Source organism: Microplitis mediator, chromosome 5 (assembly GCF_029852145.1).
Source record: "Microplitis mediator isolate UGA2020A chromosome 5, iyMicMedi2.1, whole genome shotgun sequence".
Classification (NCBI taxonomy): Eukaryota; Metazoa; Arthropoda; class Insecta; order Hymenoptera; family Braconidae; genus Microplitis; species Microplitis mediator.
The window spans coordinates 605,856-619,804 of record NC_079973.1 but is presented as its reverse complement, the minus strand read 5'-3'; the positions used below and the strand labels follow the sequence as shown (position 1 = coordinate 619,804).

The 13,949-nt window shown below is 31.4% G+C and overlaps 2 protein-coding genes and 1 long non-coding RNA gene across 7 annotated transcripts in view; 2 read left to right on the top strand and 1 right to left on the bottom strand.

Moving 5' to 3' along the window:
* The window catches only part of LOC130669052 (uncharacterized protein C05D11.1-like), a 230,564-nt gene that overhangs the window by 172,750 nt on the left and 43,865 nt on the right, over positions 1-13,949 (top strand). The window lies entirely within an intron of this gene.
* The window catches only part of LOC130669055 (venom dipeptidyl peptidase 4-like), a 152,133-nt gene that overhangs the window by 105,076 nt on the left and 33,108 nt on the right, over positions 1-13,949 (top strand). For 2 of the 3 annotated variants that reach the window (XM_057471726.1, XM_057471728.1), the window contains 2 exons: positions 465-566; positions 10,897-10,949. In XM_057471726.1, coding sequence (XP_057327709.1) covers positions 465-566; positions 10,897-10,949 — 155 coding nt within the window. The remainder of the gene's footprint in view (positions 1-464; positions 567-10,896; positions 10,950-13,949) is intronic. The other variant, XM_057471727.1, reaches the window with a different exon arrangement.
* Positions 1-13,949, bottom strand: part of LOC130669070 (uncharacterized) — a 135,981-nt gene that overhangs the window by 98,649 nt on the left and 23,383 nt on the right. For all 3 annotated transcript variants that reach the window (XR_008990117.1, XR_008990118.1, XR_008990116.1), the window contains exon 2: positions 6,993-7,359. This is a non-coding gene — a long non-coding RNA (uncharacterized LOC130669070). The remainder of the gene's footprint in view (positions 1-6,992; positions 7,360-13,949) is intronic.

The window sequence follows — 13,949 nt, the reverse complement described above, 5'->3', positions numbered from 1 at the left end:
ATGTATATAATGTATAATGTACTTTGGTCAGATGTGTCGTTCGGGTAAATCTAGGATTTAATATCTGCAGGAATATTATTATTATTTTTACTAAAAGCAATTTGTTGAAAAATTCAGTTTATTAAAATTTTTTTTACGGCAAAAAAATTTATTTGGTTCATTTACCAGACGCTTGTGAAAAATTGAGTAAAAAATTCCAGCTAATAGTTTTTGTAAAATAAAATTATATAGAAATCGTTTTTGTAATTTTTTTGCAGCTGAATAATTTTATGAATTTCGTTTTAGTAAATAATAAATTTTTTCTTTGTCAATTTAAATTAATTGATGTAAAATTGAATATCCGCAGTACAGTAGAAATAAAAATAAATTTTGTTTGCGTTTGGAAAAAAAAATAATTTAGTAAAACTGAATTTTTCAAATTATTAATTATTAACATGAGTATAATTAAATAAATAAAAATAAAGTTTTTTCGTACTGAATTTCAGGTTCTGGGATCGCCATTAACTTTCGACTTTGAATTATCACCGGATCGTAATTATTTACTCGTAATGTCAAATCATCAAAAGGTGAGTTATTATTTGTTATTATTATTATTATTATTATTATGTATGCGAATACATGAATACAAGAAGAGGGAGTACTAAAAAACGTACATCATTGGGAGGATTATGATAATGGGAGTGAATGAGAGAAGTGCAGTGAAGAGATAAATGTAGACTGTAGCGAAATGTACAGCGGGATGTTAACGTTAACCGTAACGGGAAAGTACCGAAGGTATGGGTGAGAAGGATTCAGAGCAGGGAAAGAGAGCGGTGGGAGGATAGAGACATTTACATGCGAATGAGATGCCACGATTTAGGGCGGTGAGGTTTACGTAGAGCACAATGGACCGTGATTGCATTGGCGTAACGCATTGCTGATTGCGCGTTGACGTTTGAGCAACTGCTACCAAAGCCTTCTTGTGCCAACGATCAAACCTCCCCATTTTCATTATTATTTTCTCTTAAGTATTTTATATTATTTCCCCAAAGAGCCAACACTTTTTACGCCTTTTTTAACCCTAATTTTTATCACGACCCTCCAATAGACTTAAGAAAAATTTTACGCTGTCAATAAAGTTGACTATGAAGAATTTATTCATGTCCAATTTTTTACTCCAGTTGACCCCGCAGACGAAATTGTTGTAGGGGAGAGTGGGGCAGAGCGGCCCCCCTAAGCCAATTATTATTTTTTGTGGCTTTCAACCATAAGATCACTTTACTTTTGTCCTATTTCGAACAAATTTATGGACATTTTGCCAAAATTCTGAAAAAAAATTTTTTTTTTTTGTGGGGCAGAGCGGCCCCCCTTCAAAAAGTGATAAAAAAAATTTTTTTTTTCGTTTTTTTTTTTTTTAAATTGTTTTCATCATTAAGAATGTATTTCTTTCTCTTGACAACTATTTTTGGTTTTATATTACTCGAAAAAAATTTTTTAAAGCGTAAAAAATCGTTCACTCTCGATTACCTTAATTACTAATTGTTATTTAATAAAAAAAAAATCAATTCTATAATTTTACTTTATTTCAAAAATTTATCAACTAAAAAAAAAAATTTAATTTTTATAAATTTTTAGTGACCAAATTTGCCTCTTACATAAAGAAACGGCCGAAAAATATGAAAAAATAATTTTTTCGGAAGTTTCGGCTGGTCCATTTTGCCCCAGGTGTTATGCGTAGGGCTAGAAATGTGGAATTATGATAATTTTAATTTAATTTGACGATAAAAATATGAAAAAATCACTTTTTCAAAATTTTGGGCTTGTCCATTTTGCCCCAAATGTCATGCGTAGGGGTAAAAATGCGCAAACATATCGGATTTATAGTAATTAGTCGAAAAAAAAAAATTTTTTTTTTGGTCAAAATTTCAGGGGGGCCGCTCTGCCCCACCCTCCCCTACATTTGCTAGAAATTTCTGTTAATTTTGTCGATTTTAGGATGTTTTTACTAACCAGCCGTTAGAAGTCTCCTTCAAACTGAAATCAGTCCAGTCGTTGATAAAAAAAAGGAAACCAAATCACTGGTTTGTCGCTGGTACTTAAATTTAGGAATGTATGAAGAATTTTCTATCCGCCAATAGATTCCTACATTACTTGGCTATTAGAGCGCCCCCTGAAGCAAAACCAGATCGAAATTCTTGGCATTTTTTTTTAAACAACTACTCAAACCACTTTGGCGACGATAGAGGATAAATTTTCAGAGGGAATCTGGTCCAGAATTGCTGACGTGAAACTTTATGCGACCAACTATAAATGAACTAGTATTTAATATATTTCAGTCTGGAAAAAATAGATAGATTTAAATCCAGTAGAATTTGATAAGACCAAAGTTCAAAAATTTAAAATCAATTGATTTATTTCCCGGGTATCATTAGCGAAATCTAAAATTCTCTGCAACGCAAATAGAATAACTAAATAAGCTAGTCCCTAGAGATAAAATCTAAAACAAGCTGTTATTACTGTGAAAATATTTGTATGAAATATCTAAACTAATTCAGTATGCTGCGCAGGTAATAGTAACAGACTAAAATCTATTTACCGAAGCAATGAGTAGTGTTACTGCTAGTTAAAGCTTAATTGTTTGTGTTTATGCTCAACGATCGCCCGGATATGGTAAATTCTGAATAATGTTAACTCTGATATCCTCGTAAATTAATAAATACTAAAAGGGCTGCCGGTTATTTTAAGAGACTGTGATTAATAACGATGACAATGTTGATGGAATTTCCACATTCGCTATAATTGACTCGCGCATAACCGCGTTAATCTGATCCGTAAACACGCTATTTATTAATCGCAAATCAGAAATTACAAGTCACAACTCACTGACCGATAATCAGCGATATAAATTTATTTATCATTTTGCTTTTACAGCCTAAGCTACTGAATTTGAATTCAAAATAAAGAACAAAATAATCGTTTAGCGGTGCGGGTTATTCTGGGGTATAAATTTAAAGTAAATGGAAATAAAAAACGTTTGATTCAAGTATCTGTCAATAAACTGTAGGGATGTGAACGAGAGTATTTTTAAAAAAATGTATTGAATTGAATAGGATGTGGACTGCGTTTGTGGTAACGACAGATTTACAAATATGCTTTGACTTGTTTTTAAAACTAATGTGTTTTTTCATCAATTCGTTTATATTTCGAATCTATTCAGCTGTCGAAAAAATTATTTTTTATTTCTCTAATAAACATGTTTATGTTTTTATTAATGTTTGTATTTGTGAAATAAATATGTTGTCGAGTTTTCAGAATACAAATAAATTTATTTGTTTCAAAAAAAAATGAAATGATATATTGAAGAAGTATATACATTTTTTTAAAAACAAATATATATATAAATAAATAAATATGAGTGGGGGAGAGAGGGTGGGTGAATTTTTAGTGAAAAGGTTGAGGTCCGGAAGGGCGTCGGCACTTCGGTGTGCGCAGGATTCGAATGTTGATTTGCCGGAGATAGGATATCGCGTTTGCAAGTTCAACCAGGTTGTGCAGAAGCACACGGTGGCACTTACACGCACGTGTTCGACCGGATCGTTTCGGTAATCGAACACTGCCCATTAATACTCTGCTTGAGGGCTACAGCTTACACGTGCCCATTTGCATATAATTATCTCGGATTTTTTTTCTACCAAATGAGGGTAAAATTAAAACAAAAAAAAAGTACAAAAAATGTTTAATTTTACAGCGAATAATTTAATTTTTTTTTTAAATGAGTAAATTTAAAAAAATTCAATTTTGTTACAACGAAAAAAAAATATTTCGTACAAAATTTTGCCGCTAGATGGCGCGCATACAAAAATCGTCTCACATGTGCAAGTGTGCGTAGCGTGAAAATTTTGAGTAATTTGGAATTTTAAATAAAATTAAAAAATTGTATTTTTTTCAAAGCTGAGCAGAAAAAAAATCCGAAAATTTTATGACTAAATTTTTTTTATCTGATAATCGATAAAAAAGTTTTAATAAAACAGAGCGTGTGTTTAAAAAACATTTTATTGCATCATAAAAATGAGAATAGCGAGTATCAATTAAATGTGAAACTAGACATTTTAATTTTGATCCAACGACAAATGTTTGACGATTGAAAACACCCAATTTAATTTATACCGTTCGCTCACAAATAGACTTTTCAAAAAAAAATGAAGCGGCAAAAAAAAAACAGCCATACAAAAAGCAGAATTAATAAATAAGACATCTGGAGCGTGGCGAATTCTCATCGGCACGATTATTTCTCCGCTGTGACTGAGTGCATGAATATATAAATAAAATAAAAAACAAAATGCGACAATCAAAATAAGAATTGATGTTTCGCGTGCAGAATATATTTATATATTTCCACGCTATTTCCCCATTTTTCAACGTATAAAATATTAGTTTTTATTGATAAATATAGATATAAAAGTGACTACATAAATAAGCAAGTAGTATCAATCTCGAGTTTTATTGGAGGAAATATATTTCTATTTAAAAAAAACATAATAATAATAATAAATTCCCGAAGATGTTACAAGAAAAGCTTGTCACTGTATCGAACAACGCACGTGACAATATCGTTGAATTTTCAATGGATTATTTTCTGCGTGCTGTAGTACACGTCAGGAAAGAGTAGAGGGAGCTGCGGGTGAAAGCAAAATAGCGAAGAGGAATGAGAATGATGATAAGTGAAGAAAAGGAAGAGTTTGGCATGCTTGAGAATCCCAGGTATATCTATCAAACGGAATACCAGGTCTTGTAACAGCTATACTGTACTACGCTATATTGTATGCAGAATACAGTGGAGCCACTGTGCAGCTAGAGGAGCTAGAGGAGATGTACGGCGTGAATATCAACAAAAGCCTCTACAACTCACTACAATAGTGTGAACTGCTCGTATTCCGAATTTAGATATGCCAATGACTATTGTTCGATGTGGTATGTTCCAACGTACAAAGCTTACCCTTTTACTTTGATTATTGTTGTTATTTATTACAAAGTACAATCAGGCTATTCGATTTTAGTTTTTTATTTTTGAAATTTCGGTTTGTTTATTCTGATAATTCAATTCTTGTTTAAACGATCAATAGATATAAAGGTTACTTTGAGGCTGCAGAACCGTGTCTGGAATTTTTGATTGGATTGAGGTCGAAGTTGGCAATGTGATTATTCTTGATAATGCTAATAAACCTCAAATAAATTACTGAGCTTTTTAATCAGTAGATAAGACTGATTACGAAATATATGTGACATTGAGATTACGAAAAAAAATTTTCAAAACGCGGATTCATTTCAGCGAAAATGATAATTTTTTCTCGGCCGAAGAATGATCGAAATTAGGCCGATTAAATTTGAAGAAATTCAAATATTTTAGTCGGCCCGCTTTACCCCGTTTTTCTCACTTGACAAAAAAATTTAATAAACATAAAATTTAATGTATTTACTAAAAATTTTTATTAGCTAACATACCATTAAATAAATGTAAGATAATTTTGTACATAAATTCAGCCATAAAAATTCTCTTTATCCCGGACATTATCCCCCATCTAAAATATTAAAATTTTATTATCAGATAATAAATTCCGTATAATACAGCCCATATATTTAACAATGTACTATATAACAAGCAATGATTTTATCAGGAAACGTAAACTGCTGTTTGAAACCATGTGTAAGCTCAACCCAGTCTCTGAACTGGCGGTTAATTTTAAGTGACTTTACCCGCTCGTAATAGTCGCCCACCAATTCAGGAAAAGTACCTTCCGCAAACTGTCGATTCCTCTCACGATACCAATTCTACTGGCGCTATCATCCACTTGAAGCCTTAACGCATTATTATATCTGGAAATACTTGAGCTCGTGGATACGGACGCGACATCCGATGTACGGATCGACTCGAAAAAGTCATTTTCTGGTTCAACTGCCCGTTTATTTTTCTACCGACCGGAAATTTACTCACAGATGTTTGCTGCGATTATCAAGATTAAATATTTATTGCGGTGGACGGAATGAACCAACGAATGAAAATATCAATTGGATCATGTGACTCCTGATTAATAATTCCCATTGAATCCTCGGGGATTTATAGTAATAGAGTAGGATTGTCGGTAAGAGTTAAGAGGAGGTAAGGACGCGAAAAGGAGGAGAAGGGGAAAATGGATTAATGTCATTAGGAATCAAAGACAAGCATTGGAACCTCGAAGCTCGTTAATCTCCGATTGGATGTACGTGAATTTACCCAAGGGCTAAATACCATAGTCTGGGAGATTTGTGAGTCCATAGACCATTTGCTATTGAGAGACCGAGCTGTAGACGTGAATCTGCTAAATATACGTTATATTACTTAGGTTTATTACGACGTAATAAGCTTCGGGCTTTAGAGCCTACGACAATCCGATAAATTTTATTGGGATCAAAGTTTTGATGACCTATCAACCAACCCGTCATTTATTACTTTCAGTAATTTTTTTTTTTCGCCAAAACTTTTTTATTTTCCCACTTTGTCATTAACGAAAAAAATTAATTATGTTTTTTGATACTCGGCTGGAAATGGATAAAAAAGTTTTCAACAATTGTGGGCTTTTCTCATTACTCCCGAATTTCATTAATTTTTCGATTTCCAACAGTCGAAAATTTTTGATCGAGTTCTCTGTCAAGATAAAAAAAATATTTTTCAGTCTTTTCCTTCCTTCTGACTCGATTCCCATGAAAAATAAACAAAAACTCATTTATGTCACCGCGTATTCAGAAGAAAAATCCCATCAGCTTTTTCTAAATGTTTTCCTCATTGATCACGACCAATAAGTATCACTTTCACCCTGTTTTATTCAAAATGTAAAACATTTTAGAGCCTTCTTTGAGCTTTCCTCTCACAAATAATGCCACTCCTCATTAGTTTAATTCAAATTTCGCAACATAAAAACATTTTAACGAAACCCAAATTGCGATATAAATTTGATCCTTAATACTCTCGAGCTTACCTTCAGATCCAAACGCTCGTTTCACTCTGGCTTTAGGATCGTTTGGCTGCGATAACGAATCTATGAAACATAATATTGGTCTAGAGTCTTGAACATTGTTGCTGAATAAAGTTTAAAGCGAAATTCCTTCTTCTTCTTCTTCTTCTTCTTTTTATTCTCTTCGACCTTGGAGCCCACATTCTAGGATACTCAAGCCTCAGATCAGTAGACTAGTGTTCATCCAATCGAGCCTTATGGTGTTCGTGACTTACCGATATCCCTCGTTGTAAAATCAATGTGTACACTCGCGTGTAAACCTTCAAGGAAACCCAGACTCTCTTTTTTTCAGCTGATCCCCAGCTGAGGGTAAGACGCCAGAGTTCCGCATCTTGAAAGGGAGAGGCATCAAAGAATTTATTGAATGCTTATAAAATTATACGTAAGAGCAAACAAATATAGGGGAGGGTGGGGCAGAGCGGCCCCCCTAAGCCAATTATTATTTTTTGTGGCTTTCAACCATAAGATCACTTTACTTTTGTCCTATTTCGAACAAATTTATGGACATTTTGCCAAAATTCTGAAAATTTTTTTTTTTTTGTGGGGCAGAGCGGCCCCCCTTTAAAAAGTGATAAAAAAATTTTTTTTTTCGTTTTTTTTTTTTTTAAATTGTTTTCATCATTAAGAATGTATTTCTTTCTCTTGACAACTATTTTTGGTTTTATATTACTCGAAAAAAATTTTTTAAAGCGTAAAAAATCGTTCACTCTCGATTACCTTAATTACTAATTGTTATTTAACAAAAAAAAAAATCAATTCTATAATTTTACTTTATTTCAAAAATTTATCAACTAAAAAAAAAAATTTAATTTTTATAAATTTTTAGTGACCAAATTTGCCTCTTACATAGAGAAACGGCCGAAAAATATGAAAAAATAATTTTTTCGGAAGTTTCGGCTGGTCCATTTTGCCCCAGGTGTTATGCGTAGGGCTAGAAATGTGGAATTATGATAATTTTTTTTTAATTTGACGATAAAAATATGAAAAAATCACTTTTTCAAAATTTTGGGCTTGTCCATTTTGCCCCAAATGTCATGCGTAGGGGTAAAAATGCGCAAACATATCGGATTTATAGTAATTAGTCGAAAAAAAAAAAAATTTTTTTTTGATCAAAATTTCAGGGGGGCCGCTCTGCCCCACCCTCCCCTATAATGAAATAATAAATGTTAATTTAGTGTGTTAATGTAAATAAATGTATGTAGTAAGCAGTGATGTGGATTTAAACGTGTAGGAAAACTCAGGTAGGAATGCGATGTATCCAGTGGTGTAGCGTAATTAGCGATAACGCAGACGAGCAGAAGCGTGGTCAATTTTCGAGCAGGTGTACGAGCTCCCTCGCCACCAGTTAACGATCTCTAGCCACATGACTAGGTAGATGTGCCCCCATTCCATTTCTATCCACCCTCTTCTCTGCTCTCCTCTCATTTGCTCTGCTCTAGTCTATACTCTATGGGCGGTATGGCTACGGTTTAAAGTGCCACCAGTGTCGCAAACATACAAACATCACCTGTCTGACTATTACTCGTCTAAGCTCCTGTATTTACAAAATCACTCAAATCTCACTCACATTATCTAATTTCATTTCTACTATCCCCGCATTCTAATTACTCATTACTTTGTACCCTACATTAAAATTGTTATATAAAATTACAGAATTGTTTCATACATCAATATATATTTTTGGGATACTGGGACTGAACCTCCAGATTTAAAAAAAAAATTTTATTTCGTCATTTATGCCCTCAAAAAAATTAATTAGTAATAAAATTTTAATGGTTTAGTTTGGCAATAAAAGTATAAATTTAATCGCGTGATAACTCAATTAAACACACATATATTTATATAGATATATAGGAGCAAGAAAGCAGTTTCCAGAACAATGGCCTTGGCAACGAGCGGAAATTTCACATTGACTTCCTATTAAACGCAACTCCGATCGGATCGTTCCGGTTGCGATTCAGATCGAAACTAAATTTTATCATTTTTTTATTTTATTTTTGTTTTATCATCACAATAGAGCCGAAAAACAACTTTAATACTTACGACATGTAAACTTCTCTCAACTTGATTTTATTCAAAAAGTTTAAGTTTTGGCTCCGGAACTTCGCGAAGTTGAAGACAGAACTCATGTTAATAAATTATAAAAGCTGTTTTTTTATTTACTTTTTTTTTTTTTTGTACGCAAAAAAGGTATTTTTATCAGCGACAATTTATTTTATCACACTCGGTATGCTTGAATTTGGAAAAAAGCCAAAAAATAAAACAACCAGAGACCAACACGAAGGGTTTGTCGAGTGTTTGAGTGCATAGGCCAACAATCCGAGTGCTCGGTGCCGCGTGAAGGACTGAGCCGAGAACAGAGTACCCAAAAGGGCCGGATTATGCGAAAAACCGTCGGATTAGCTAGTCGAGGAGCAAAAGTGCAGGCTAAGCAAGAAGTTAACCTCTCGCTTTAACACTTACTTAACCCTCTCGCTCCCTCGCGCTTCATGCTTACAGTCACTCGAGATAAATCACACTACCCCTCCCCAATCTCTTCCCTTTACTTCCCTTCCGGCTGCCATTCAGATAATTAACTTTTTTTTTTATTATTATTATTAAAATCGGAAATTGCTGATTGCCACTCAAGAATGTCAATTAATCAATCGTCAAATTTTAAATTAATTCCACTTCAAACTTTAGTTCAATTTAATTTAATTTTTTTTATTTTACCAACACGCTTCTCTCATTTCAATTTATAAACTTCATTTACGAGGAATAAAATTTTTTTAAAAATCTATTTAACTTCAATTTTAATTTTATACATCCATCAATGTATACTCGCGGTTAAAGTGAATATTAATTAGTTTTTCAACTAAATAAACACATTTTCATATGGAAAAAAAAATTACTACGAAATTAATTGATTGATATCCTATTATTTGAATAAACAAAAAGTTAATTACGCATTTTTGACATGCATTTGAAAAATTTGACGGTACGAAAATTAGTAATTTTGAAACTGTCAGTGAAATTTTTGAAAACCGGTCAGCGCTTTGATCTAAAAAAATTATACATATTATGAGAAAAAAATATATTAAATGTCTTCAAATAGATAAAATAAACTGAAAATGCAAATAATTAGAGAGAGGATTCTCTTGAAAAGTGAGGGGGCTTAAATGTAGAGAGCTTTTGATAAGTGGAAACGGTAGTGGCTCACCAGGACAAACCTCTATTCTCGGTTAACTCTAATAGCTGTTCAGGATCAAAGCATGTGTATCTACATACATATATTTATTTGAATAGAGGGTATTTTATATACATATATAGAGAGTATAGTAGCCGCGAAAATAACGTATCATGCGATAGTATCAAAAGCGTTAGTATGTATTCGTAGAAATGATTTATCACATATCTCTGAAAGAGTTAATGGAAGCAAAATAGCACCGGGGCACTATGAATCCTTCCATATCGACGAGCATTATTGATGACGAGGCCTCGATACTGAATACTATCTCCCGTACCGACACAACTATTATTTATTGCTGAGAACTGTTGACTATTAATAGCCGTCTCTAGCTCCAACTATGTACGATTTACTGTTATAATACCGAGATATTTGTATACACATATTTATATTAATATATATATGGGTGTGTTTCTGTGTGTGAATGCGGATATTTCACAACAAAGCTTAAAATCCCGCGTATTCAATTCAATAAACATGTTATGGAATTTTTCTTTACTTGGCTGTTTGAAAACTCGCTGGATTTTAAAATAAATCTATCTACTGAAAATATTGATAACGATAAATATTTATTTATTGATTAATAAATTTTTTTGCAATAAAATTTTATTTGTTTAACCATTACGTCATTTTCTGTTGCAGTTCTTTCGGTACACCTACCTCGCTCAGTATCGGATCGTCAATTTGAAAACTATGTAAGTAATTATGTTTTTCAGACTTAGTAATTTGTTCTACTGACTTACTTTTTATTTCATTTTTTCTACCGACTTACTTCCGATAATTAGTCTACAAGTCTACGAATCAGTTTCTCAAATTTAGTTGTGTTTATTAATAATTTTCTTCAGTAATTATCGACGAAATTTGTCATCATTCTAGTGCATTTTGAAGGTAATTTTATGAGGATTGAAATAAAAAATAAATGAATCCTTAATATTGAAGTCTCTGAGAGTTATAAATTTTTAATTAATTCCCTTTTTAATCAGTAGTAATTTCAATAATTCTTAAGGGTCGGTTTCAAAAATTCATAACTCCTACGGCTTTGAATATTAAGGAATGATATATTTTTTTGTGACTTCCTCATTAAATTACCTTTGAAATGACCTATAACAATAATCATTTTGCCCAATAGTTAAGCAGTAAAATTTAATTTAAAAAAAAATTTAGTGACAGAAATAAATTATTTTTTATATTTGTAATGAAAAAAAGTCACTAGATTATTCAAAAATTAGCATTTTAATCTGAAACGAGATTTTACGGTCTCAAATAAGTCGAGAAAATTCCAAACACCGCAGAAATTAAGTAGTCGCTGGTTTTTTCTTGATTTCCCAGTGACTTAATATTTAAGTACGCACTGAAAATAGTAACAATAGGGAAATAAAATGAAAAAGTGAATAACAGAAAGCGGATGATTAGAAAAATAAGTTTAAAAGATGTTTTGAAACTCAGCTGAAGATTTTCGCATCGTTTGCAACTTTTTTTCTACTCCTCTTTATCGTCACTTCCTTCAGACACACTCAACCCTTACTTACGACTTTTAAATTTCTACTTTACCGTCTCTCTTTTTCATACTGCTTTTACAAACAGCTTTACATTTTTTTTCTTTTTATTATTTTTAACGTCCATCTATTTTTTTACGCAAGGTCTTAAATTAAAACTTTTCAAGACTATGCTCTCGGTAAAACAATTTTTACATTAAATTAATTTTTTTACTTCACCAGATAATAGTGATAACAATAACAATAACATAACCAATACCAATAATAATAATAATAATAATAATAATAATAATAATAATAATAATAATAATAATAATAATAATAATTGAACTGAATTTTTTTTCAATTTCAAAAACTCTAGAACTTTTCGCAGTGTGCAATTTTTTTTTGTATTGTTAACTTTATGTGTATATATATTTATATACAACAGAGATAAAATAATACAGAAATATTGTTATATATTTTTTTACTTGAATTTTCTTGACGACAGTGCAAGTATTCTATGTAAAAAAATAACGTACTGTACATATATCACATTAGAGATTTTATAAGGGCATATATATATAGATATATATATATATAGAGGACCGAGAACTGCGAGAGTATAAAAATTTATGGTTTTCAATAATTTTTTCATTCAGAAAAAAATAAAAATGAAAAAATACAAATTTTGGTAATTCAAAATTTTTTTATACGCCCATATGACTCCTGACATCTATTCCGAGGATATAACGGCTTATAAAAATAGTAATAATGAGTAAAATTTGTATTTTTTCATTTTTATTTGTATGAATAAAACATCGATTGGGAGCAAAAAAATATTTTTATACGCCCTTGTACCTTTTCAATGGGACTTTTTGCTGGAATACGCCTTTGCGGGATCAGTAATGTGATATATATGTATGTCAAGTGATAAAAAAATGATTGATAAAAATAACGTGCATCTCACGTTTGTCAGCAAAAAAAATGCCGCGACAATTTCTAATTGCACTGAAAACTCGAGGGTATTAATCGATCATTTGTGTGACGTTTATAGTGCAGTAGCGAATGAAAAAGTTTGACACAAAGGGATGATATATTTAAGATATTGCATTATTTTCTTTTATATATATTTAATTTAATAAAGTAATAAAAGTCATACTTTTGAAATAAATTGAGCGAATCAGGTCAGGAAATTTATTTTCAATCAATCATTGAAATGACATATATTTAATTCAAAATAAAATTTTTTTTAATTAAAACGTCTATATTCCATCACTTTATTAATTGAAATATATATTTTTATTACTGTACTGTGTAATTATTCGGTATGCGTATTTTTGTGTATTCAACTAACTCGAACTAATGTTTAAAAAGTAAAACCCCTTTTTCAATTAAATTCCGTAATTAAATAACAATCTGACTGCACAGTTTTATTGAAACTGACGTTGAATCGTAAAATTAATAAAAAAAAAATCTTCGTTACATCGGTATTGAGGTAAACAATCAATCAGCCAAACCGCATGTTCCGAGGAATCTGTTTACGTGATTTAAAATCCTTCGAATGAACGCACATTAAAATCGATGCCAATTTTTTTTACTTTTTTTCTCTATCCACACAACATATTTATCCCTATACACTTTTTATATTTGGATAAATATATAAGTATCAATGCCGAGCAAGTGAATATTTTCATCAACAATGGAGGATATTCGGAGGCAAAACGGGTGCAGGTAAATCGGGTGAAATTTAACTCTATACAAAAATTCAAGATATCACAATAGCAATAGCCATTTTATTGGCTTCGAAATTTAAAACGCGCATACAAAAAATGCTCTCGGGTATGTACCATTCGTGATATCATATTATCTGGTCTCGAGGGTAATAAAAAATAAATGCGATAAAGAATCTGTCACTGATATTTTTCGATTTCGCCAATTTAAACTCACAGAATAAATATATGTATAGTCATATATAACTGCAGGTCATTAGATTTTTAAGATCAAACGATAATATTTTTTTTTATGGGTCTCATAAGTGAATAAATATTACAAAAAAAATTTTTTTAAATCTGAAGAACAAATTGATCCAAGACCCTGTAGGCCAACTTCAAAAATTAGTATGAAAACCTGATTATCGAAAATCGATTTTCGTAACAAAGTTAAAAAAAAAAAAAGTGGAAATCAGAAATCGCATATTTCAAATGTTCATATATTAAT